We start from the raw sequence: 24,765 nt of genomic DNA, 5'->3' as shown, positions 1-24,765 counted from the left end.
CCTACTTTCTCGCATGTGGAACTTCTTTTGACGGTTGACGGTGGTCGCGACCTCGTCAACGTTTCGCAGCCCACGGTCAGCAATGTGCTCTGGGAAGTTACGCAGGCGGTGTGCTTGCGCCTGCTCCCAAAGTACGTGCGGCTGACAAACGCGACGAAGACGAAACGCCAATGACGCGGAGTTGTTTTACATTCCGCGGGCGCATCTGGGGCATGCTGTTGTATTCGTCGCAAAGCCGCCTCCACACTTTAGGTGTCGCTTGCAGCGACACGGCGTTGCTCTCTTGCACTCCACAAAGTTTTTGTATTTTAGCGCCACTTCTTGGAGAAGTTCTTTTTTTTTTCTTCAGTGTAACCCACTTTTCCGGGCACGGTTATAGGCACCGGACAGTGAAGTTTGCGCGCGACTGCAGCGCCATCTCTCGCCGCCGCTTAGCAACTCCGGGTCGGTGGATGTCGCGATCGGCCGTTCAGCGCACGTAAAAACACGCGCGCTGCGTGCAGTTCGACGTTGTGTGGCGGAAGTTTTTTAAGAAACATAGTTATAATTGCAAGTTGCAGTGTCCGAAAGGATCAAAATGCTGCAGGAAAGAATTAGTGGCCACGCCGCTACTGCTGCGTGAAGTACTGCCACAATCGCGGAAGGCAGCCTGCCATCGTTCTGTACAGGTTTCTCGGGCAGCGTCGCAAGAAATGGATTTTAGCAGTAAGAAAGCCATGACATTTTTTGTCAGTCAGTGGAAGGAGTATTATGAGTACGATGACTGTTTATGCGCAGCGCAGACACGAAGGGCCGTAAAACTAAAATGTTTGCTTTCAGTGTTCCATACACATCGCGCGCTGCGATGAATCGCATGCCGTCGTAGTATTTGCATAACACAAGGTATTACGGCTTCCCCCACTATTGTTTTATCAGCAGTAACCTTTTTTTAGTGACATTCACAGCACCGAATGGATGCCAAAAGGCGGCACAAGAATATGTTCACAGCACTTCGCGGGTGATGCCAAAAGCAATGTCAAGACGGTCAGTACGCATCCCACTTACTGCCCTACTTTGTTTCCCAAAGTGTACAGAGTTCGACCACGCATTCCAAGCGAGAGAGCGTGGAAAGCTATCAAAGGCAAGGTTGCATTCTCTCGCGCTGACTTCTTTAATGCGTTTTGCGTACTCTGAAAGTTGAGGTTGCTATTGTTTAAGCAGAGGATGGGGAGGAGGAGGAAATACTTTTTTTGGAGAATTCTGAACGGCCTGAACAAACTGTATCACAATTAGCCGTTTATACGACTCTAACATGACACACAATATACAAGCGGAAACTAAACGAAATCTTCGTAAAGACAACCGCAGCTCCACAGCAGATTTCCAACTGTGTGAACTGCGCTTACTTTGCCATAAGCTAATAACGTTTGGAATCCCTTTTTAATCAGTGACAACACCAACCGAGCTGAAGAAGGGCAACCGAAAAAGTAACTGAAGTGTGGTTGGGCGAACAGAGGAAACAATAACACAGACACGCTTCTGTCGTGGAGCGCCGTGGTATACGCTGGCTACAGACCTGAATTGGCGCTGTAAATAACCTTCCCTTGTGTCAGCTTGATCGTGGCTCATATTGAGTGGGAAAACACTGGGGTTTGAGAATTTAAAAAGATGTTTATTTAACTGAAAAAACTGGGATTACATATATAGACGGAGGAGCACTCAAAGAAGACGTCTGACGCGCTGTTCGGGCGTGGGACGACTCCCTTGGGCGAACAGCACACACACGCACCACGCGAGAGTCCAAAGCTCGTACCATACACGCTCGGTGGTGTAAACATCCGGCCGCGGTCGCTGCGGCGGTGGTGGTTTCGAGTGCTTCGTGATCCGAGCCCGGTCCCCTCGGCAGGCCGCCGGTGTCTGCTTTCGTTTTCGCCTCTCGGCGCAAGCATTCTTGGCGCGATAATTATCCGATGCTTCGGAGACGGCTGACACTTGCTGAGAATGGGACTTCGCAACGATGTCTGTTCCATCAATTTCTTTCATGGCGCACACGCGCGCGGGAACGTACAATCTCTAACTTCTCGCGCACGCGAGGCCGACAGTAGTAGCTCAGCCCCGTAATTGTCCGGAAATCGCACAGAAGCACTTGAGACATGGGGAAACTATTTGCCAGAACAGTTTTCAAGCACGAGACACCTTTCAAAAACAATCGCAGAATCGCACAAACAAACAACCCAGAGGTGCCGAATCTATGAACGCGCGCCGGCCGTCTGGCTCTCACCGACCCGGAGTTAGCTCAAGCTTCCGCGGGGCGGCGCTGGGTGTACTTTATTCGTCGCGCCCTCTGAGCAGTGACCGGTGCCTATACTGGCGCTACGCTCGCACAAAACGTTGGCTCGCACGTTTTGACGCTAAATGCGATGTTGACAGATATCAACGTGAGACTGTTGCCAGACTAGATTTGACTTACCACCAACTGTAGTAACCGACCGGTACAACTTGTTACAAGAACTGCGCAATAAGCAAACAATAAATATATATGCCCATATAAATCTAAAACACGACAAACTGCCTGCCTATCACGGCTAATAAAGGCGCATTTTAAGAACAAATTGCGCTTACCCTCGCACCCATGTGCACGAATGGCTTCCTTGACGGGAGTAAGGGCGCCCTTTGGTAAGGGAGGTTGAGGGAGGCTTTAAAAATGAGGATCGGAGCTGCAAGGTCGCCTCACTGGAAGGGAGCATGAAGGGCTCCTTCAGTAAGGTGAGGAAATGGGGTAAGGTAAGGAAGGTTTTAAAATTCGGGCCTTAGAATCGGAGCTGCAAGGTCGCCTCACTGTAAGGGAGCATGAAGGGCTCCTTCAGTAAGGTGAGGAAATGGGGTAAGGTAAGGAAGGTTTTAAAATTTGGGCCTAACCATTCCATTCCGGGCAAAAGGTGCTTAATTCCATTCCCATTCCATTCCTTCAAGTATTGAGGCGAAGGCCGGCGATTATCGAAGACTTCTTCTCTCCTGCGTCGTGTTTGCAGTGCCATCACGTTCACCTGTCATGCGGCACGCATGATTGATTGATTGATTGATTGTGGGGTTTAACGCGCCGACGCAACGCAGGCGATGAGGCGCGCCGTAGTGGAAAGCTCCGGATTAATTTTGACCACCTGGGGATCTTTATCGTGCGCCGAAATCTCGTACACACGGGCGTTTTTGCTTTTCGCCTCCATCAGAAAAGCGGCCGCCCCGGCCGGGAATCGAACCCGCGACCTCGTGCTCAGCAGCGCAACGCCTTAGCCACTGAGCCACCGCGGCGGGTGCGGCACGCATCCGGAGAATTCTTGTTCCAACCCGGCACCGTACAGAGTTAATGCTGTAGTTACCGCACTTGGCTGCGGCTTTTGGCGACCCAGGTTCAAATACCATTCGAACCCAAATAAGATTTGTATATATTTTATTTACTGATTTTTTTTTACAGCGGCCGCTGTTTGGTTTTATTCGTGGAGTCGCCAGCAACTACAGCCCCATTTCACGTTTGATAAGACGTCTAAGGCTTCCGCCTTAAGAAGTATATCGAATTTTTAATAGATCTGTGCGGAATTGTCTTTTTAATTTTTCATATTTTTCTCAATAACATGAAAGAACCTGTTTTTTTTTTCACGCCCTTCAAAATGCTATGAAACTTTTACATTTCTCTGAATTTGCACACTATGCCACCTCGATTGGTCATTCTGGAGATTTGTTTTGAAGACACCCTACGGGGACTTCTTATAGTGTATGTATACAGAATATTTTCACAAGGGGGGGGGGGGGGGTGTTCAGACTGTCTGATATAAGCGAATCAATCATTCGAAATATTCCAGTTTGACATAACCAGGTTTTATTGCATGCCACGTTCGCCGAATTTACTGAAAAACATAAACAAAAACAAAACACATGTAAACAGTGCGGAACGTAACTACAAGACATCAACTGTACGAGTACTAACTGAAATGTCTGCAGAAACTTTGCTTCAAAAAAATAGCCACGCGTCGGGTGCACGGCGTACGTGTGCGGATGTTATGGACATTTTCTTGTTGCTAAATTTTCCGGTGTTCACTCAAAGTGCAGATTACGTTGTTTATATTAGTTTGACCTTGTCGGGCTTAAAAATGTGCCTAATTCACGTCGACATGCCGAGTAAATATTTTGTAGCATATTTTTAGTGAAAATGAAGAGCCCGCGTAATGACCATGTGAGAAAACGCACTTTAATACTTTAACTGCGCTTCCAGGGAGAAGAAAGAAGAGCCTGTGCGCATTCTAGGCCTTTCTCCCGCACACATAAACACGCACACAAACACACACACACACACACACACACACACACACACACACACACACACACACACACACACACACACACACACACACCACACACACCACACACACACACACACACACACACACACACACACACACACACACACACACACACACACACACACACACACACACACACACACACGCACACTCACAAACCCAGCTAGTCACTGCACGCTTATAATACCATTTATTGAAATGTCATAGATTAAATATCATTAATGATATTTCAATGATATAGCCGAAATAACTGTTGAACACGTGAAACTCATTTTAGTGGCAATATCGCCACACCGTCTAATAACGCAGTACATACCACCAAACCATTTTTCAGCAGCGAACAGCTGACTCCCGTCCCTCTTATCACCACCCGCTGTGGTATCACACTGCATGATAGTTCTCAAATTTTTTCTCGCGATGCCATTTTCTCATAAAAAAATATGTTTATTAGCATCTGTCTCAAGACTGTAACACTCGTACAATTTTTTTCCAGTTACATAAGCCAAAACGTTTCACACTAAAACGAAATCTCGCTGAAAAGTATTGTGACGGCGTAAAACATGGTGGAAAATTTTCTGTTCTTTCGAGAGAGAGAGAGAGAGAGAGAGAGAGAGAGAGAGAGAGAGAGACCAACTGTGTGCCCAAAATGGAGTAAAACCTTAATTAAGCAAGCAGGTAACTGTGACGTTCCAGTCTCTTCTTTTTGGATGCGTTTCCCTCTAGGCTCATAAGATGCCCAGCCGCGTCAGCAAAAAGCCGTCCGCAGCACTTTATTACCGATAAGCTGTACGAAAGAACCTCGCGCGTACCTGTGCCTCACACCAGTTACCTTACTCCGTCGTTTCCACCCCAAAGCACAGAGCGCCAATCGGAAGTACGATGTAACAGTTTCTGGTGCTTAAACATCGTTCACAAGAGCCCACCTTGTGAGTTAAAACACCATTGAGTTAAAAAAACAAGTGAGTTAAAACACCACGCGCGTCAAGACATGCCTAAACGCCTTTTCCGGGCGTCGTTAAATGTTTGACTAGACCTGCCTAATGCAGTGGAGGGTTCCCAAGCAACACATTAGTGCGCTTAGTTAGGGAAACGCAAACGCGAAGGTTACGCCGCCCAAACTGCTTTATTGACTTCGGGCGAGACCAGCAAGCGCACGAGCAAATTGGCCGGGAAAAATCGCTGCCTAAACGCCACCTTTTAACCATGAACACGAAAGAATCACGCACGATGTGAAGTTCCACGGTGTGCGCGTGCGCGGCTTTTTGCGAGCAAAGGAAGGCAAAGCCAACCGCGCGGGCTCGTCCGTTTTCAGCTGTGTGGCTATTTTTCAAGACCTTCCCACCTCCCCCCCCCAACTTAGACCAAACAACGGCACCTTGCGGCTACGCCGAGGAAAGGTGGTGGACGGACCTCACTGCGCGCAGAAAAACGAGCGGAACGCGGCGAAGAAAAGAGAAACGGAACACGGTGATTAGCGGGCCCATTACGAAGGGCTTTTCTATGGCCCTTTCGCCAAGGCCCTGCCTTTGTGCCCTGCCGCCGAACACTTGCAGAGTCACCGGGTGAACGCTGCGGGGCCCCCCCGTGACCGTCTCGCGGTGTGTCATCCGCCGCTACCACAAGGCGGGTGCCTTCAGTTCTTGCGAGAACGGACGGAATGGTTTGGTGCAGAGGAGCGGCTGTCAAGCTGTTCTCACATTAAATAGGTGCTGTCCGTTGCTAGTAAGTCATACCGTTGGATACGGGCCCGTTGCGTGAGAAGGCGTCTTTAGGTGCGTGAGTTGAAGATGCTGCCTTATTTACTCGCGTCAAGTCCGGTTGGGTTAAAGAAAACCAGTGTTCGGGGTTTAACGCATTTTTTAAAAAATAGCGGCACTGATAACAGCGCTGGTATTTGTCTGTACAGGCGGCCTCGTGCTTGCCAACACGATCCGTATCCGCAATCTTATGCTGGCAGCAGAACCTTTTAGGCAATAACACCAGTGAGGGTCATCTCCCAGTAAAACCGTACACTATGAAGATGCTGTTCACTGCTCAGACTTGAAGCATATCCCAATGTTTGTCTCGCAATGAGTACCACGAATGAAGCGCAAAATATGTAAAATTATCAATTCTCGTTAAACGCCTTAGCATTTATAGGAACAACACTTGGGACTTTGCTGGTGGTGTTCGGCGTAGCCTCGGTAGATGGTTGAAATGGGGAAAAGGAATCTAGATTCGCTGTAAGGTTATTTTTTTCCCTCCTGGGCCATGCCCGCTTTCGCTTAATAAGAGAGTTCATGCGCTGATTACTGGGACGCGGTAGCGACGTCGCTAATACTCATAACTCGTAATAAACGCTCCTTGTTTGAAGGATAGCACGACGGTTAGCAACGCCAACGGCGTGCAGTGCGGTGAAGCCGTCCCCTTTTAGTGGGCTTTGAGATGGAAACCAGGGAATGTCGCCCGAAAGCTTAGACAGGGGATAGGCTAATCAGATTAATTGTCCCTTTTTGGCGAAACCCAATGATCACCTCCTGTGGAACAGTCGTAATGAACGGTTGTTTGTCTGACGCATTGCATGATGGTTGGCGTCGTTAGCGCAGTACAAAGAAGCAGCGCCAAAGCATTATCTTTGAGTTGGTTTTGTGACGATGTGACTCGGTGGTTTGCGATTCGTAAACACAACCCACCAACGCCATATACTGTGTAGGGAACTGGCGCATATAACGAGCCCTTCTCAGCGAAAACTGGCTACCACGAGCGGCTTTGCCATCCCTTCCCAGAGGAAGTTGAGAGACGCACGAAATCTTCGTCCGATCCGAGAAAAGTGCGTCCAATCACACGTCAAACCTTCAAAGACCCCAATCGCAAACGAAGAACTAACGCATGCGACGATTTTTTGTGCACTAATTGATTCATCGTAGGTTTTAACGCGCCGACGCAACGCAGGCGATATGGCGCGCCGTAGTGGAGGGCCCCGGATTAATTTTGACCACCTGGGGATCTTTAACGTGCGCCGAAATCTCGAACACACGGGCGTTTTTGCTTTTCGCCTCCACCAGAAAAGCGGCCGCCGCGGCCGGGAATCGAACCCACGACCTCGTGCTCAGCAGCGCAACGCCTTAGCCACTGAGCCACCACGGCGGGTTTTGTGCGCTAATTAAACGCGTATACGAACGATCTAAATGTATATACCGATTCATGGTTTATGAGATAAAGGCATACTGTTGTACTCCTTCATGATCGATGCGTGTGTTGTCTTATCTATAACCATTCCTCTTTCGCAATTTTTAAGTAACCGTTTTGACAGTATTTAACGCGCCTTTTGTGTGTCTTTATCGGTCGGCGTGCACGGTATTTAATGTTTCCACTTTAACTATATACAACAAGCGTTTCAATTACTAATACAGTTGATGAGCTATATCCCAGCTATTCCTTTTTATTTGTTACAGCGAAATCTTCAATTTAATTATACTATGAGGACGAAATGCGGTCACTGACCAAGTCAAGGTGAAAAACAGAGACGTTTCGGAACCCGTACGGGTTCCTTGATCACACTAAGCAGGCAAGAGCCGTAAGTCGTTTCTTATTCTAAAATGTGACGTAATGAACGGGTGTAGCTTGCCGGCAGATTGCCATCTGTCAATCTGCCGGCAAGATGGCAATCTGCCGGCAAGCTACACCCGTTCATTACGTCACATTTTAGAATAAGAAGCGACTTACGGCTCTTGCCTGCTTAGTGGGATCAAGGAACCCGTACGGGTTCCGAAACGTCTCTGTGTTTTTCACCTTGACTTGGTCAGTGACCGCATTTCGTCCTCATCATGATACCTGACCAGACGAACTTTCGTCGAACTCTTGACTTAATTATACTATGAGCGACTCAGCTTATCAACTTCTCTGAGGCCTGGAAGTATATTAAAATACCTGCTGCGTCGCAGCATCAGCTTGTCAACGAAGGGACAACACCAGAAACAAGTCCCAGTAACCCGTCGCGCACATTCTGCAGGGGCATCACTGCAGGAGCGCTTACACATTTGCTACGCTGTTGTCTGGCAACACTATAGCCTTAAGAAAATAGTCTGCGACTCAGCTTCTCTGATAGGTCGCGGGGTATGAGTAAACTGTTGATGGGATTTAGCGCCGCACAACATCCCCAATACCAGTGATCGCGCCATTTCTATCGGAGTTATTTTATCGCGATAGCGCTAGATGCCCCGCCTCGCAAAATAGCGTCTGTCATTCTGTTGGAGTGTGAGGCCTGCCAATCGAAGTAACCCAGCGAAAGAATGCCGCGCGAACGAGGAAGAGCGTTGCTAAGCATTGCCAGAGGTGTCATACATTCTATGCACAACAGCTCCTGTGTAGACCATGGAGAGAGCGGTGGCTGCACAGGATGCACAGATGACGGCGGTGTGGAGACGAGGTTAGCGTGTATGAAGCCGGGTGCCGGCTTACGTAGCCTTATCTCCTCGCGTTTGTGCATCGTATCGCCTCTATCGCCTATATCGTCTCGCAACAGTTTTAAGTATGGACGGGAGAAACACTTCGACCGATATCGATGTTCAGCGTCGCGCTCGTCGAGCTGACCAGTAGCGTAAACGACGTCAAGCTCACAGTGCGTTCGTTGAATTCGAAGGAATGGCTAAACTAATTAAAAAATAAATAAGATAACCAAGCGGTGCCTCCCCAATTCACCCTCCCCCCCCCTTTCCCCGCCCGAGCGCTACCACTCGCATTTATCTTAGTGAAATGAAAACCTTGCTTTTTTCTCCTATCTTCCTCTTCGCTGAATATTTCTGCGCCAGCAGCAGCACCAAACGCACACATCCACGGTAGGAACGAAAACTATAACGTGAAGCTAATTAATCACGCCTGTTCGGTCGCCTACCGGTGCCCGAACCCACGGGCTTCCACGCCGATTGCGAGGGTAAGGATTCGACGCAGCACAGGTAGGAAGGAATAACAGCCGAAGCAAGGCTTGGCAAGCATGCGCATGTTTGTAGTGCACGGCCGATTCGGCATCGGTCGCGGCGGCATGCGCCGAGAGAAAGCTCGGGCGATCGGATTTTTAGCGTGCCTGGCGCGAACGTGTGTGTTCCATGTGTCGGGCATTGTCGCGGCCGCCACTTCAAAGGGCGCCGCTGCAAACAGGAGCCTCGGGCCACCCGGACACCGGAGAGGGACCTCCCAAAGAGGCCAGCACCGCCCCTAGGCCGCCGAAGGCGACATTGTACGCAACGCGGGCCGGCTGACCGCTTTGAGAGCGCCGGCGGCAAACATCAGAGGCGAGCCCCGTGACAATGGGTCGCCACGAGTGCCCGCTGAAGGAAGACCGTTTTGTTGCGGGCCCGTCGGCGGCGAGAAGGAGACAGGCCGGCGTTCTTAAACCGTTTGACTCCTCGTCTTCGCGCCTCCATCTTCTCCCCTCTCTGTTTCTCTCCGGGTATGCGTGCTTATTGATGCAGCCAGCGCGACGGCTGTTACGGGCCCGCCGCGTTGATCATGTTTCTTTTTGTTCGCCCCCTCCTCGTCGCAACAGTTCGAGAAACGATTCTGGTTTCTTATTCCTTACCACCCCCCCCCCCTTTCTCTCTCTCTCTCCACCGTTCGCACCTCCTTTGTGAGTTAACCGAGGGCGTTTTTCGCACTTTCTCAAAGGCGCGAAAACTGCCCGCCGTGGACGGCTTGGTGGGGGAAGGGGGGTGACTCCTTCTAATGACTCCATGCACGTGGCGCTCGAGCGGCCTTCCTCGTACGGGACTTCGTGAAGCCTTGCGGGGAAGACACCGCCAGCTCAGGTTTCAGGGGAGCGATGTCTGCCCTGAACAGCTTGCGTGTTTTTTTAACCGTGACGAAAAGATTATACGAGCTATTAAAGGGGGGTTGCAACTGGTTGTGCGTCGTTAAGTGTGCGTTATGTGTACGGCTGCAATCGTAAGTTAGCGTGAATGCCGTTGCTTCCAGCACAACCGACAATACGATGAGCGCGCGCGTGTGTGTGTGGGTCCTGGCGTTCTCGCCTCGTAAAAATCACTTCTCCCACGTGCGGTGGGGAAGCTGGGTGCCGGTCGTCGCTGTCTTTGGAGTCGTAGTCGTAAAAGTGACTGGGTGCTATTTTTCGGCCGTGGCATTTGGGCGCCCACCCCAGTGGGAGTTCGAGTAAGGTGGATATCGCTTCGTTTTGCGACGCACGGCGGATTTGGGGGGGAGCCGTAAAAGCTAAACTGTTTTCGTTCACGGTTACGCACTTAGGACGGACACAGAGGGAAGACGACACCGTCTGACCTGTGTTGCATTGAGGTGACCTTTCTTCGGGAGCAGTTATTGGCTCGCTGGGCGTGCCGGCACGGCTGTTGAGCGTGACAGCCGATTTTATTGGCCCTTTCGCCGAGCCTCGGACCGATGCAGCGAAACATTGCACGGTTGTGTGAGAGGTTATAGGGCGCTTTCGGGGTTGTTTGTGTCCCCCCAAGAAAAAGATGAGGCAAAGTGGCGCATTTTTTTCTCGCATTTGAGGTTCAAATTCCGCAGGACTTCTAGTCTGTTGGGACATGTATAGTGTGTATTTAAATAAAATGTTATTTATGCATCTCTCTGAATAGGTTTCTTTTTCGCAGAGAAATGCGAATGTACGTTATAGCAAACATCGATCGGACGCTGAATCTAGCTGGCCCAAAGCCATCTTTTTGTTATTACGAGTAACATCCTGATTTCGTAGCTTCCAAGTCATCGAGGTACATTCTAGACATAACTATAACGCACGGGCCATACTTCATATCCCTTAAAGACACTGATAGACCTACGAAAATAGAAGCCGTTCTAGAAAATTAGAAACCGATAATTAGAAGCCGCATAAAAACGAGAATTAGAAGGGCGTGTGGGTGCGCTGGAGTCGTTCGCTGCGTAGACTGGGAGCGCTTATGGTACCGCTCGTCCTACTGCTGCGCACTTTTACAAGCATGAACGCTACATATTTATAATCCGAGGGCAGGTGAGAAACCAGATGCGGGAGGAAAATCCTCGATAAGTGCCCCGGTTACGTTACCCTGATTTAAAAAAAGGAATGAAAGATTCTGCATACACATTCAACATGCCCACACCTACACAAAACATCCAATATAACCGCAGCCTTTGTATACCCTGCAAGCATGTTACTGCGGAAAAAGGACGTATACACGGTATGCCGCGCGCCTCGTTGTTCCTTTGCCTCTGCTGATCCTCTCGAACGACTTCGCTTCACGCAAACAACTGCGGATTACACGGGCGGCGACAGCGGTCATCTTTGCGCTGCACCACAAACCGCGATCACAAAAAGCGGAAAAAGAGGTCGTGCATGTGTCGGCGGCCAGCTCGATCACGGCGGAGCCTCCGAGTCGACCGTAAAACTCGCGCAATCCGCGGGGATGGCTTCCAGGTGCGTGAGCGTGTGTGTGCTCGAAGGAGGGTGTCGAGGATATGTTTCATCCACCTTGAATGCACGCACCGAGTCTGCATACGGGGTAGCCGCGCAGGTATACGAAGGAACAATTGTTTGCCTTGCGGTCGGAACGGCGTCGCGCCGTTTCCGAGTGGCATACAGCCGCTTAACACCACATATTTCGATTCTGATGCATGCGGGATGAAATGTCGGGCGTGAATGGTCGTCGACCGAACCGGCACAGTATGTGGGGGACGGATGATGCAGCATGCATCGTAACGTGAGATTACCCGTTTTTCTTCTCCGGCAATACATAAAGAGCATCGCGCCATTCGCGGTAATGTACCTGCGCTTTTACGCATTCCTGCATGGAGCTCCAGAAAATAATGCGACGAAGCCTGAAGCAAAGTAACACACGTTGCCGCATTATTATTGTTTTTTTTTTGCTTAGTCGAGTGGTGTTTTTGAGCCCTGAAAAGGATAGCGTCTGCTTCGTGCTCAACACGGTCCTTTGTATTTCGAAATAGGGATGTACTAACATACTGCAAGGCCGTCGCTACATGCATGTGCACTCTTGCCGTCGCTTTCCGCAACGCGTTGGTTGGAGTAGTGTGTATGCGTGTGCGAGTGCGGGGAGGAAAATGAGATGAGGGGGGGGGGGGGGGTAGAGCTGACAAATTACACCACCCTGCAAAAATATTTGGTGCTAGGTTTCGTGTAAAAAAAAAATTGGCTGGACTGAAATGCAGTTTGTTTATAGAAAACCGTCAGGATCGGCCTCACAGGGAGTTTTCATGCCAGCTCTTTCACGGCGTGAGGTGCAAGACGAGGACCGGGTTTCTTTAGTGAGCTGTACTTGGCGCGAGGAATACTCATGATTCTGCTTTGGGTAAACAAACTTAGATAGACTAACCCACGATCAACTGGTCTTCTTGCAATGACAGCGAGCTCTAAGGTACCTCATTCGAGAAGTAGTGAGAATGCTGAACGCAGTGATAAGCGCCCGGCAGCACCAGGGCCATGCGACGATCGGTTTAACTCATCTGTAAGGAATAAGGGAAGGCTGTAGAAGGAAGGCAGGAAAGTTAACCTGGCTAGAGCCTAGTTTGCTATCCTGCACGTGGGAAAGGGAAAAGAGGCAAAAAAGAGAAAAGAAAGAATGAAAAAATTCCCCCGCATTTCCCCGAGGGGGAGAATGTGAAAGTGCGAATGCACGGTTGTCGGCCCGCTTGCGGCGCTTGCGCTCGGCCCCCGCAGCCCACCGCCTCGCCGCCTTCTCTTCCATCTTTTCCATCGGGTTTGTAGTATCACGTGTACACCACGCAGTTATCAAGCCGCTATAACGCCGCTGAGTCGCCAACGCACGCCGCTGACGACGTAGTTTGAATGCGTTAAAGATATAAGGCGCGTTACTGACACCGATATCAACGTTGCGTCCGTGGCTTATTCGGTAGAGCGTCGGGCTGCGGCCCGCAAAGTCCTCGGATCGAAACCTGGCGCCGGATGCTGTTCCTTTTTTAAATATAGAGGAGCACTGCGGACGCCGCCGCCGCCGCCGGCGGCGGTGGATGGTTTGGGGTCGCTTATAAATTCGCACTTAAAAGAAATTGCAGTAGACACATATTCACAGCGCTGAATCACTGACACTGATAGACACTGGAGGCGTTCAGTCTATAGTCTGGTGTTTAAGTATGTTTGTGAACAATCGTTAAACGGGATGCTGCCTGAAAATGGAAACAGAATTCCATGTCTGCGGTGTAGCATGAACTCACCACGAATGTCTGAAATGATTTGAACTTCACCGTGTTGGTCGCACGCATGGCAGTCAAAACACCCAGGAAACACGGAACATTGTCTCTGGCTGCTTTTTTTCTTCTTAAAAACAGACACTACTGAACAATCGATCAATTAATCGATTAACACCTGCCGATTATTCAGGTTAAAATTTTGTATCAGCATTTAGCCTTAGTAGTAAGTGCTTGCTACAATAACAGGTGATCTGGTTCTGGAACGGGTGCTTTTAGTCGAAAAAATAAAGACCAACTAGTAAACAGACCACGTTGTGTATTAGAGACTGGATTTCTTGTAATACCTTGGAACTCTAGTGATAAAAAATAGCGTGAGCTGAAAACGTTATGAAACCGAAAATATTAGTCGCAATAATTAACGCAAATATTTTCTTTTTTAAAAAGGAAACGTACAGGTAAAGACAGTAGCGCAAGGCGCAAAGACGGGGAATGGACAAATGTGTATGATAAGAAAGAAAAGGAATCATATGAGCATTGAAGGGTTGGCTTGTCAGTATGAAGTCTAACACGGGGCGATCGAGGTACACCAGAAACTGATTGGGCCCTTGTGCCCACGAAACGTATATACGAGGATGCGTGGTCCAAGCGAAGACCCCTCGCCGCAGTTTGCCATATCGCCAGAAAGTTTTCCATCTGCGTATGTTGAACCTGTTCTATGTTTTGCTGCACCGCGAAACAACGTTTTAGTACTGTGGAAGGTGAGTTTGTGTGACGTTTTTCTAATGAAATGTAGAATTTTAACGTGCAAGACGTGGATTACTTGGAGTCCCTCCTTTCTTTTCGTTTTATGCGCCTTAGAACAAAGAAAAAATTGATGCCCACTCTCTGTAACTTCATGTTCTACCCTTTTCCGTTTCCCTTTAACGACATTTCTAGTTGAAAGCGTACACCTGTATCGTGTGTATGTTCTTTGCCCTGTATTTCCCCGCCACATTTTTGATATACAGGGTGTTGCAACGATAACTGGAACGCTTTAAAAATTTTTCCTGAGCGATCCGCCGCTCTGTTCGCGCTCAAACTTCACACAAAGGTCACATTTTGTGGTCTATTTTGTTTGACACCGGGAACAACAACGGTACTTACCTGTTTATTCTGAAAATAAATGAAAACGATTTTCGCCTATGGGAAAATGGCCGCTGATTTGAACGTGCGAGCCAGCGCAAGTTGATGTTGGAACGACGGAACCACCTGCAGAGTGAAACGCACGTTTGGGATTCACGTACGGAGCCAAATGGTGCAGCAGACGATCAGAAAATGCACCTAGAAATGAGCTAACAGACGATCAGAAAACCCGGTTTTCGGGCTCGCACGTCCAAATCACCGCCATTTTCCCATAGGCGAAAATCGTTTTTATTTATTTTCAGAATAAACAGGTAACTACCGTTGTTTTTCCCGGTGTCAAACAAAATAGACCACAAAATGCGACCTTTGTGTGAAGTTTGAGCGTGAACAGAGCGGCGGATCGCTCAGGAAAAATTTTTAAAGTGTTCCAGTTATCGTTGCAACACCCTGTACAATAAATGTAAACTACATTGTTATTATTACGTTGACTTTGAATAAGCCCTCTCCCCACCGCTTCAATTCCAGTCACTATCTGCACTCCGCGTGAGTGTGTAGATAGGGGTCCTACGCGTAAACATTGGCCTCCTCCATAAGGTCCCCCTTTACGACTTCGGCAGCCGCGTGAATTTTTCGTAGTGGGGTAATGAGAAAACCGCGTCAGTACAAGTCGTGAGCCGACAACTGGTTTATCAAATTTTCGACATTACAGCTCCCCAGCCACCTCTATGGCCGCAGTCCGAACGCTGCAAAGAAACAGAATGGTTTAGCATAACAGCAGCACCGTAGTCGCCATCATCTTCCATCCTCTCGCAACAAGCGTACACAGATGCATGCATTACGACCTTACCGCCAGTTCCGCAAACGGGCCGCGGCAACAGTGTACGACTCCGAATTCTTTCATATATATCCACACGCTCCCCGCAGCATGCACGCGCGCGTGCACAGTCGGTCTCTTTTGGAAAACGCCGCTCAGTGACGTGCCGTATACAGTCTCCATAATCCCATATCGCGCAGCATGCGCAGTGCGGCAAAGCGCGCGCGCTATTTACGAGCTGGTGCGTTGGGTTCACCTGGAGGCTTTCTTTCTGCGCACTCCTCGGCGAATCCCTTTGAAGCCGATGCGCCTGAGTTACGGCCCATTACCGGCACGCGGGCGAGAATATATATGTCGCGCTCTGCGTGAATCCTATCTGCTTCGCACCGTAAATATGGTCGCCGCAGAAGAGCGGCGATGGGGGCGCTGCCGTCTGCGATCCACGCTCCTTTTTTTTCTCTCTCGGCTCGTTGGTTATGCGCGAAGATCGCTGTCGCCGTTACGGTTTACGATTCGGGATGCCCTGTCGAAGATTGTTGCCCCCTAAAGGGTTCTTGACGCGGCTGCAAACAGTGTCGCGGAACCTCTGAAGGACGCGGCGCGTTGGGCGCGCGTGTGATCCAGGAGCCGAGTTCACGAAGCTGTTCATATATAAGCAAGACAGAATCAGTATTAGAAACCACCCTTTTTTCTTCAGGGAAGGGTGGGGCAATGACGTTGCGCGAACATAAAGTCAGAATCAATCATCTGTACAAAGCGCCGGTCAATGACAAGCCATCCGAACGAGCGGTATGTTTCGGGATGCGGCCCTCAAAAACTGCGTTGCGTGTGAACGAACTCGGCTTCGGTACATTGCTATCGCGGAGGGCTGCAAAATGTCGGCGCGGCCTTTCACGACGAGATGTGCGCTGAGGAATCAATCCTAATTTTTAAGAGCTGGGCGTTGAGTAATACAGAATAAAGTCGATCTAAACCAGAAACACCAGCTGGCAATAACTTTCCAACAAAAGTAAAAAAAGGAAACGCGGCAACCAGACGTCCCGAATATCCTCAAGCAGCTCAATCAGCTCCCGTACAAAATCGCCTCAACGTGGCTGGATCCAGTTATACTTCCCTCTCCCTGTCACACGCGAGTGGCTTGCGGGCCCCTCGCAAAGCGAGGCAAAGGAAACAAAGCCTCGGCGTGGATAACCGGCATTGTAGATCGCTTGCCCATACCCCACAAGCTTCATGCTCAATGACCGTGCCGCGCTCGTCAACGGCGCAAGGCACGGCCGTGTTCGTTCCCGTATACTCTTTCTCTCTTTCTACAAGTCGACAAGGAGCGGCGTGGGGCCGATTCCTGAACGTGTCGCTGACAAAAATGGCTCGCGCGGACAGATCACGGAGGTGTGGCGGCGGCGGCGGCGGCAAAAGATCGTCTGCTACTGCCGCCGGCTGTGTAGCAGACGATCGCCGGCGCGTTCGTCGCTCCAAACATAGACCCCCCGTGCGTTATTATAGCGTTTATTTTGGGGGGCTCCCGCTTTTATATAAGCGTCCCTGGACGCCTCCGTGCACGTTCGCTGGTGTACAGCGCCCCGTCGCTCATAATCAGGCGGAACAGCCCTCCCTGGTCGCCACAGCTCTCCTTTCTCTCACGCTCTTTCTCACAGGTCCGTCTCCTTTCGCCCTCGCTTTTCCCCACGCGGGACTCGCACCATTCCCCCCTTTTTCTCCCCGAGCCAACGAACGGTTCGCCTTATTCACGGCTACAGGGAAGGCAATTCGACATAGCCGATTGGGCGCCGGGCCCCTGGCCGAATTCAGCGGAGATGGTGTGTGCCGAATTTCGCAGATGTGCCCGCCTGGTCTCTTCTACACGTCGCGTTCGTCTCTCTCTCTCTCTTCCTCATCCCACACCTTCTTTCTCTCCTCCTCTCCGGCCTGACTGGCTTGACTTCATGCTGTCGCGACTACACACGAATGGACTTTTCGCTTTTATTTTTACCCGCCGCGTCCATCGTTAACGTTTCCTTCTTTTCCTCGCTTCATTTTCGCTCTTTATACGAAACTGCGCCTCTGCCATCCACACGGGGCGTAGCATCTGTTCGCCGTGCCCTGCGCGTTGGTTGTGTCTGATATGAGACATTCAAACGCTTCCTGTATGGAAGCACCGCTCTCTTTTTTTCTGTTTTTTTTTTCTTCACAACGTACGCGTTTTGTTAGGTCACACTGGTTCGGCTTCGCCACGCGGCTTTCTGTTCTCCGAGTAGCGTCCTGCCTTTTTGCCGCTCCGTTTATGCGCGTCCAATCTCCTATTTACGGCCATCTCTGAGAAGAATATTTCTATACGCCCGCGCTCTCCCAATGTTCCACACCCAAGCCGACAAACTAAATAAAAGAAATAAAAGGTGGGGAAACCGTAGCAGACGATCTTTTATACCCCCTTTGCTTTGAGCATATTGTCTAGTCCTGCTAAGCATCGTTCCCATGTAGCACCATCGTGTATGGCGTACACGGACCGGGCTTTTTATTTCTTTCTTTCCCACTTTATTTCTTTCGTTTCTTTTTCTTTTTTTCACATAGGCTCCGGGAGCAGGTTTGGATCTTTCTGCCTGCTTGCGAACTGATCTGCGCCCCTCTGCCGACGCCAGGAATCCGCGGGAGATGCGGCTAAAATTACAAATCCCTTTGGAGACGCTTCAGGCGTGATTCGGACACGGCGCCGTGCGAGCGACTATGCCCAACGGGATTTCTTCGCTTCGGAGTTCCGGTGTACTCGGGGCGATTTCCGCGGAGTCGTTCGGCGCGCATCGCGCCGACTTTACGCGGTGACGAAGGACTCTTTCTTTCCGCTTGATCTGGCCTCGTGCGCCGTCGATACGGGGGAGCGCGAGTTGAATCGAGCGTTGGTCTCTCGCGCGACGCTGGTCTTGCGCCGATTGCACGCCGCAGGGGTTCCTCCGAGTATGGTGAAGACGATGGGAAAATTGGGCTGCCCGCCTCTCTTTGTGGGTCGTTATGCTTGGCGTTAGCAACGCGATAAATGCTTTCGAATTCTTCGTTCCTCCGAAAGGAAAGGAGAGAAAGAGAGGCTGTTCTTTATTTACCCTCATTGCTAGTCGATGATAATTTGCCGATTGGTGAAGTGCGGAATAAACGCCCTAGTTAAATTTGAATTCTCGGATTACCCGCGTTTGATTTCGCGGGCGCTTGAAGGAAATATGAATGAGTTTTACAAAGCAAATACGAATGAGTATACCGTCTCTTTCGTCGTTCACAGGGCTAAATCATCCGCACGAGCTCACAATAAAAGGTATGCTCCAGTTAAAAAGAATGTCTAAAGAGTTTGCATTGTTTGGCAACATAACTCGTGTGTCTTTTATACGAGTCGCCAGAAATCGGTCTATTCTAGGAGGTGGGGGCGGAAATTATCCAAGAAACTTCGCTCGCGAGGAGGTTAAATATCTGAACACCGAACCTGTTCCCTATACCGCTTGATTGTACAAATGTGAGCTAGTTACGCTTACATGCCACAATTTGAAGCGCGAATCCTCCGACAAGCCAGATTTGAGAGGTGCGGACAGGTTTGACGCGGGGGATATTGACAATTGTCTTCTCGGCTTTAGGCCCCGAGTTTTTTATGAATGTACCGCACGAAAAGATATGTTAGGACACGTGACAAATCTTTAACCTTATCGCTACCTTAGCCGAATCAACTCTCTCTTTAAAAAGTAAAATGATACGGCCTGATAGATTGGTGCCACTCGTATCGCTCCGCAACTGCTTCAGCCTTTGAGAAATAAATAGAACCCTAGGTACGATGCTACGATGCCAGTAGGGAAATAATAGCACAACATTTGCAACTGTGTAATAAATAGAAGTTGTCACATATTCACGCGCACTATACAACATACTTACGCGCAATACACAGTTTAGTTGCGTTCTTCTCTTCCTGAGGAAGAGAAGAACGCAACTAAACTACTTGTGGAGTACAGAAACGGCAGAATTAGCTTTTACGGTCTTCTGTCATTATAACATTGGCGTCCTTCTTTCTTTCTTTTCTAAGCTTTGTCCTGATTCTAAAAAGTCCGTACAGCATGCTTCTTATGGGTCCACGCCATATACCTCGTTAACTGGAAGCAGTAAACTCCACTAAAAATTTTGAGATAAGCGGAGATTAGAGTTAAGCGAAATACCGAAAATTTGGGGCCAGGTCACTGAAAAGAGCTTGTGCTGATAACAAAAGATCTACTGCCTAGTGAAGTTTTATTAATAAAGGCAAATTATTTCCCAGGAAAAACGACTTTTTATTTAGGGGAAGAAAGAACTGCGAACATGTTATCACTGCAACTTGTGCTTAACACATTGGATGAGGAACCGCCACGGCGGCGGTAATTTCAAACTTGGCGCTCACAACCACGTTCGGCGCGTTGTGGTAACTAAGCGCTCGCACAGAGACCTTATATAATTATGAGCTGGCTGTTGCGGACTCCGCCTTTCGTCCTCTCGGTTAACATTTCTAGATACGCGTGGTCCCCTGAAAAAAAAAATGTCTTGACACAGAGGGGGAAAATGCATCGCACGTTTGTGAGGTAAATGCACGGAAAGAAAAATCTTCGACTCAACCGATATTTCGAGACGTAAAAGTTCGAATTAGCAAGGGTTTACTATGCTGTGCAGCGGCCTCAATACTAGTTGCGACGTCACCATTTACACGCAATAATATATGTAGAGTTCGTATATTGTGGTTCTCGGAAAAGTGCACGCATGCACACGCTCACACCGCGGGTCTAAACGTTCTCCAGGGGGGCAGCTTTGGGGACCAGCGCCCATTCCCCCCGGAGCGGCGGCTTACGCCTCACGGCGCCCTTCAATATCGACCACGAGTAAAGTTTGCAACTTGAATGCTTTTGTACTGCTCTGACGCTGTAATGCATGCTATCAGAGAAATGTGACGTACTTGCGCGCAAGTCCTTTCACTTTTCTGTTCATATATCAAAGCACACAACTGCTCTGACGCTATGATGCATGCTATCAGAGAAATTTGACGTACTTGCGCGCAAGTCCTTTCACTTTTCTGTTCATATCTCAAAGCCCACATTAGGAAGCAAACACGAACTTGTTGTTATGCACTGCAGTCCTTACTTTTTTTTTCAGGCAGGATGAACGATGACAGCAGGAATGCCTTAACTGGGGCCGAGAACAGAGAGAGAGAGAGAGAGAGAGAGAGAGAGAGAGAGAGAGAGAGAGAGAGAGAGAGAGAGAGAGAGAGAGAGAGAGAGAGAGAGAGAGAGAGAGAGAGAGAGAGAGAGAGAGAGAGAGAGAGAGAGAGAGAGAGAGAGAGAGAGAGAGATTTGACATAAGTATGGATAATCTGTCCCACCTCACAGAGAAGCTCGCTGGCGCGAGCGACAGAGAGGAAATTGCTGCGGGTAGGAAATAGTAGCATAAAAGACTTTGGAACATCGATGACAGTATGGTGCAGGGTATGAAAGCTCTTTTGGGACTTTTAAAGGCCCCTTGACTATAGTGTACTTGTGTGCTCGCACAAGCGTCCGCGTATGTGTATTTTCTTTGCTTTTGTCTTCACATTAATCGTCACTCAATCTTTACAAACCACCTGTCTAAGTAAGCCGAGCTTCTTCTGATGCATTAAAAATAATCTCTTTCTCTCTCTCGACCAAGACTGCTCGAGTAGTCACAGTTCCTTTCTTCAAAAAGCTGCCGTGAGGAGGTCTACTTGGGTACCCTTAATGACTGATTATTATGGTTCTAGGGTTTAACGCGCCGACGCAACGCAGGCGATGAGGCGTGCCGTAGTGGAGGGCTCCGGATTAATTTTGACCACCTGGAGATCCTTAACGTGCGCCGAAATCTCGAACACACGGGCATTTTTGCTTTTCGCCTCCATCAGAAAAGCCGCCGCCGCGGCCGGGAATCGAACCCGCGTCCTCGTGCTCAGCAGCACAAAGCCTTAGCCACTGAGCCACCGCGGCGGGTTTCATGACTAATTAACGTCGCGAGCGTGATGTGCTCCTGGAAAAGCAGCCACTGTAGTGAGCGCTGGCGTGCGCACCGCACCGGGCAGCGTACTCACCTCCGAGAATTCCGTCGATGCTGTGGTCGGCCTTCTTGGCGCACTCTCCGTCGCTGCCGCCCCCGCGTTGGAGCGAGTCGTCGGAGCTGCCCGTGTCTCGGCTTCCCCGCAGCACACGGCTGATGGAGCTCACGCTGGGCGCTGAGCTCTTGTCGCACACGCCGTCCTGCGAAACAACCGAGGCGCCATTCCGGAACTGTAAAGCTGAAGCTACGCGTTGTCACGTCATGCAACCAACAGGCACGAGACGGTTGTGGTGGTCGGCCGCCTTGTGGGTAACTGCGCTGGCTTCGATAGCGTATTTCTGCAATTATGATCAACCCCGCTTTTTACGAACACACGAACGCATCTGAATTTTTGAAGCGTATTCTAAAGCCATGCCGTGCTCATCTCATTTTTGTGATTTTAGCCAAGAAAGGAGCGCGTTGAAGTACGCTACACAAGAAGCGGGCATGCGCGGAAGAGCGGCGTACCTTGACCAGCCTGTCCCTGATCTCCCAGGAGAAGATGCTCGGGTTGTCCCTCTTGTACTGCTCGATCTTCTGCTCCACGTCCGGCGTAGCCACGCGCGGTTTGCTGCCGCCGATCACGCCCGGACGGATGCTGCCCGTCTCCTGCGAAGCGCGCCCCATGCGGTCACGAGTAGCACTCCGCCGATCGTCGGATCGAAATCTTCAGCTCATCGGAAGACAACCTCGTAATAAGCGGTAACATATGACGTGGCATTCTATAGAAGACTGAATGGAAAGTCTACAGGGTGCGATCACAAGCCCTGCATCGACGAGGGTGCCTTAACTTTTGAGGGAAATGTTTACCCTGCAACATTCAGTGATCGACAAAGGCCGTGTACAGCGGGAGGTACAGGCGATTTAAGTACAGGCCCCAAGATAATATTTCTGCTTGAGCAAACTACCCAAAATAGAGGACGCGCATATGGTACACTTCCGTTAAGACGAACCTGATTGAATAGTGAAAATTTTAAAGGGACCCTGCAACACATTCCATAAGCGCTTTCACTCTTTCCTTCGCGTCTGGAACCACTGCGAAAGTTATAGTTATCACCAGCACTGAGCGGCACTGCGTGATTTGTTCGTCGCACCAGATAAGCCTTCCATTTCTGCTTTGTTTTTGTGGCTTTTTTTTTTTAAGTTGCAATCGAAAAGCGTTCATTGCTGCAACTGATTGATTGATTTGATTGTAGGGATTTAACGCGCCGACGCAACGCAGGCGATGAGGCGCGCCGTAGTGGTGGGCTCCGGATTAATTTTGACCACCTGGGGATCTTTAACGTGCGCCGAAATCTCGTACACACGGGCGTTTTTGCTTTTCGCCTCCAGCAGAAAAGCGGCCGCCGCTGCCAGGAAACGAGCCCACGTCCTCGTGCTCAGCACCACAACGCCTTAGCCACTGAGCCACCGCGGCGGGTAAGATTGAAATATCAGATAACACCTAAGCACCTATTATGGGTTGTGAATGAGAAAGTATTAATCTCCAAGTCGTGCACTTTCTCACCAACTAAGCACAATCTGCGCAGAACCTGCCGCACTGATGCACATCACCCGCACCTGCACCCGAAGACGCACAGTTATCCCGACCGTCATACTTCCCCTCTCCTCTTGATATAAGGAACCACAACCTTGCAGTACAGCGTAAAAATGCCGTGTCATTAAACCCCTCACAAAGCACGCACCTGGTAGCGGTTGAGTATCTTGGAGACGCAGCCGTGGGAGACCCTCAGCTGGCGGGATATGACGCAGGGCCGTATTCCTGCGGCGGCCATCTCGACGATCTTGAGCCGGATGTGGTTGGGCAGAGGCCGGCCGTTGATGAACACGCCGCCCAGCTGGTTCACGCGGCCCTGACCTGCAGCACCCAAGGACAAGCACGTGCGCTGGTGACCACGAGGAAGCGTTTAGCCCATGCACGGGAAAGGCGGTGGGGATGTCAACAGTGTTGACCGCGGACCTGAGTGGAATGATATTTGTTGCTTTTAAATGAAGATGTTTGGACTAATGTTGGAAGCGATGTAAAATAATTTTAGGGAGGCGCTGATTGACCGGTAGAGCTATGGCATTGCTAGTGATGACGTTAATTGAAGCGCCGGAGCTCTGGCGAAAATTTCGGGTCCAAGGTTGCAATCAGAGGCAGCTGGATCAGTCCGTAGCACTGAAGAGCTGTGTAAAATTAGCACAAAAAATTCATGTCAGGGCTCCCCGCAGGCAATATAGGTTGCCAGCTGTCGACTTAAGTTCTCGGTCAGCGGCAGCCAAGCGGAATGAGATTTGTTGCATTTAAGTGATGATGTTTGAGCTGATGTTGAAAGCGATGCAACATGAGGCGCTGATCGATCGGAAGAAATATGGCATTGGTGGTACACAATGTCGGTATATTGCTGCGCTTGAGTGCCCGTAACGGGAACATTTCAGGGTCACGGTAGCAACCAGAGGCTGGTTAATACGTCATTAAAGTTAGATTTGTTGTAGAAGGGTGGTGTCAACTAGCCCTAGCAGTGTGCAGTAGCCGTAGAAGTAGGAGTGGGAAGTACCCGATGAGGAGACGCAGAGAGGAAGGCGCTGAAGAAAAAGTCTATTACAGTCCAGAACCTGAAGTACAACACAAGACAAAAAGAAACTGAGTCACGAGTTAAAATGCGCCGCAGCGCACGACGGTATCGCGGCACGATCCCAAAATGAAGGCCCGCAAGCCAAAAAGTAGGACATTGGCGCCGAAAAGCCCCCACGTGAGCGATTGCATGTGACCGTGCACGGTCGCAGCTGCAAACCAACCCGTCAACTTTTCGCGTGCAATCTCTCTTTCAACCAGGCCGCCACCCCAAAGAACCGCGCTAACTACTTAGGGCTTTGACATCCACCCCCCTTCGTCCTTGACGGTCCCGAGGAAAGAAAAGCTTTTCTCAGAAGTCACTCCGGACCCCGCCGCTGCATCGCTGATGAAAGCCATCACGAAAGCTTTCGCAACCAAACACTGGCGCATGGAGGCGGCCGCCACTTTCAACCCTGGCGACGAAGGAGGACGCAACAGTCAAACAACAGCAACTGACCAAATAACCACTGATAGCAAGGGGAGGGGGGACATCGCCCCGTCGGGGCTCATCGGCGCTGCCATCACTGCAACGTAGTACCGAAGAACATAGTAAATAAAGAGAAACCTGCCAGTCTTTCCTACAAAATAAATATGCGACCTTCAAGGCGGCCGTTATTCCTAATGTACCTTATGTATGGCCTAAAGCTTAAAAAGTGAAA

At 49.9% G+C, this 24,765-nt stretch overlaps 1 protein-coding gene across 1 annotated transcript in view; it reads right to left on the bottom strand.

Annotated features, from left to right (window-relative positions):
* LOC144146282 (uncharacterized) overlaps window positions 1–24,765 on the bottom strand; it is a 108,075-nt gene that overhangs the window by 16,231 nt on the left and 67,079 nt on the right. Inside the window, exons 3-5 of the mRNA XM_077678243.1 lie at window positions 23,193–23,365; window positions 21,976–22,116; window positions 21,503–21,668 (exon numbers count right to left, since the gene is read on the bottom strand). Of these exons, the coding sequence (XP_077534369.1) occupies window positions 21,503–21,668; window positions 21,976–22,116; window positions 23,193–23,365 (480 nt within the window). The remainder of the gene's footprint in view (window positions 1–21,502; window positions 21,669–21,975; window positions 22,117–23,192; window positions 23,366–24,765) is intronic.

The sequence above is a fragment of the Haemaphysalis longicornis genome, unplaced genomic scaffold, assembly GCF_048455015.1.
Source record: "Haemaphysalis longicornis isolate Haplotype H1 unplaced genomic scaffold, Haemaphysalis longicornis Haplotype H1 scaffold_7, whole genome shotgun sequence".
Classification (NCBI taxonomy): Eukaryota; Metazoa; Arthropoda; class Arachnida; order Ixodida; family Ixodidae; genus Haemaphysalis; species Haemaphysalis longicornis.
The sequence above is the reverse complement of the archived record's forward strand: the minus strand, read 5'-3'. Positions and strand labels throughout refer to the sequence as shown.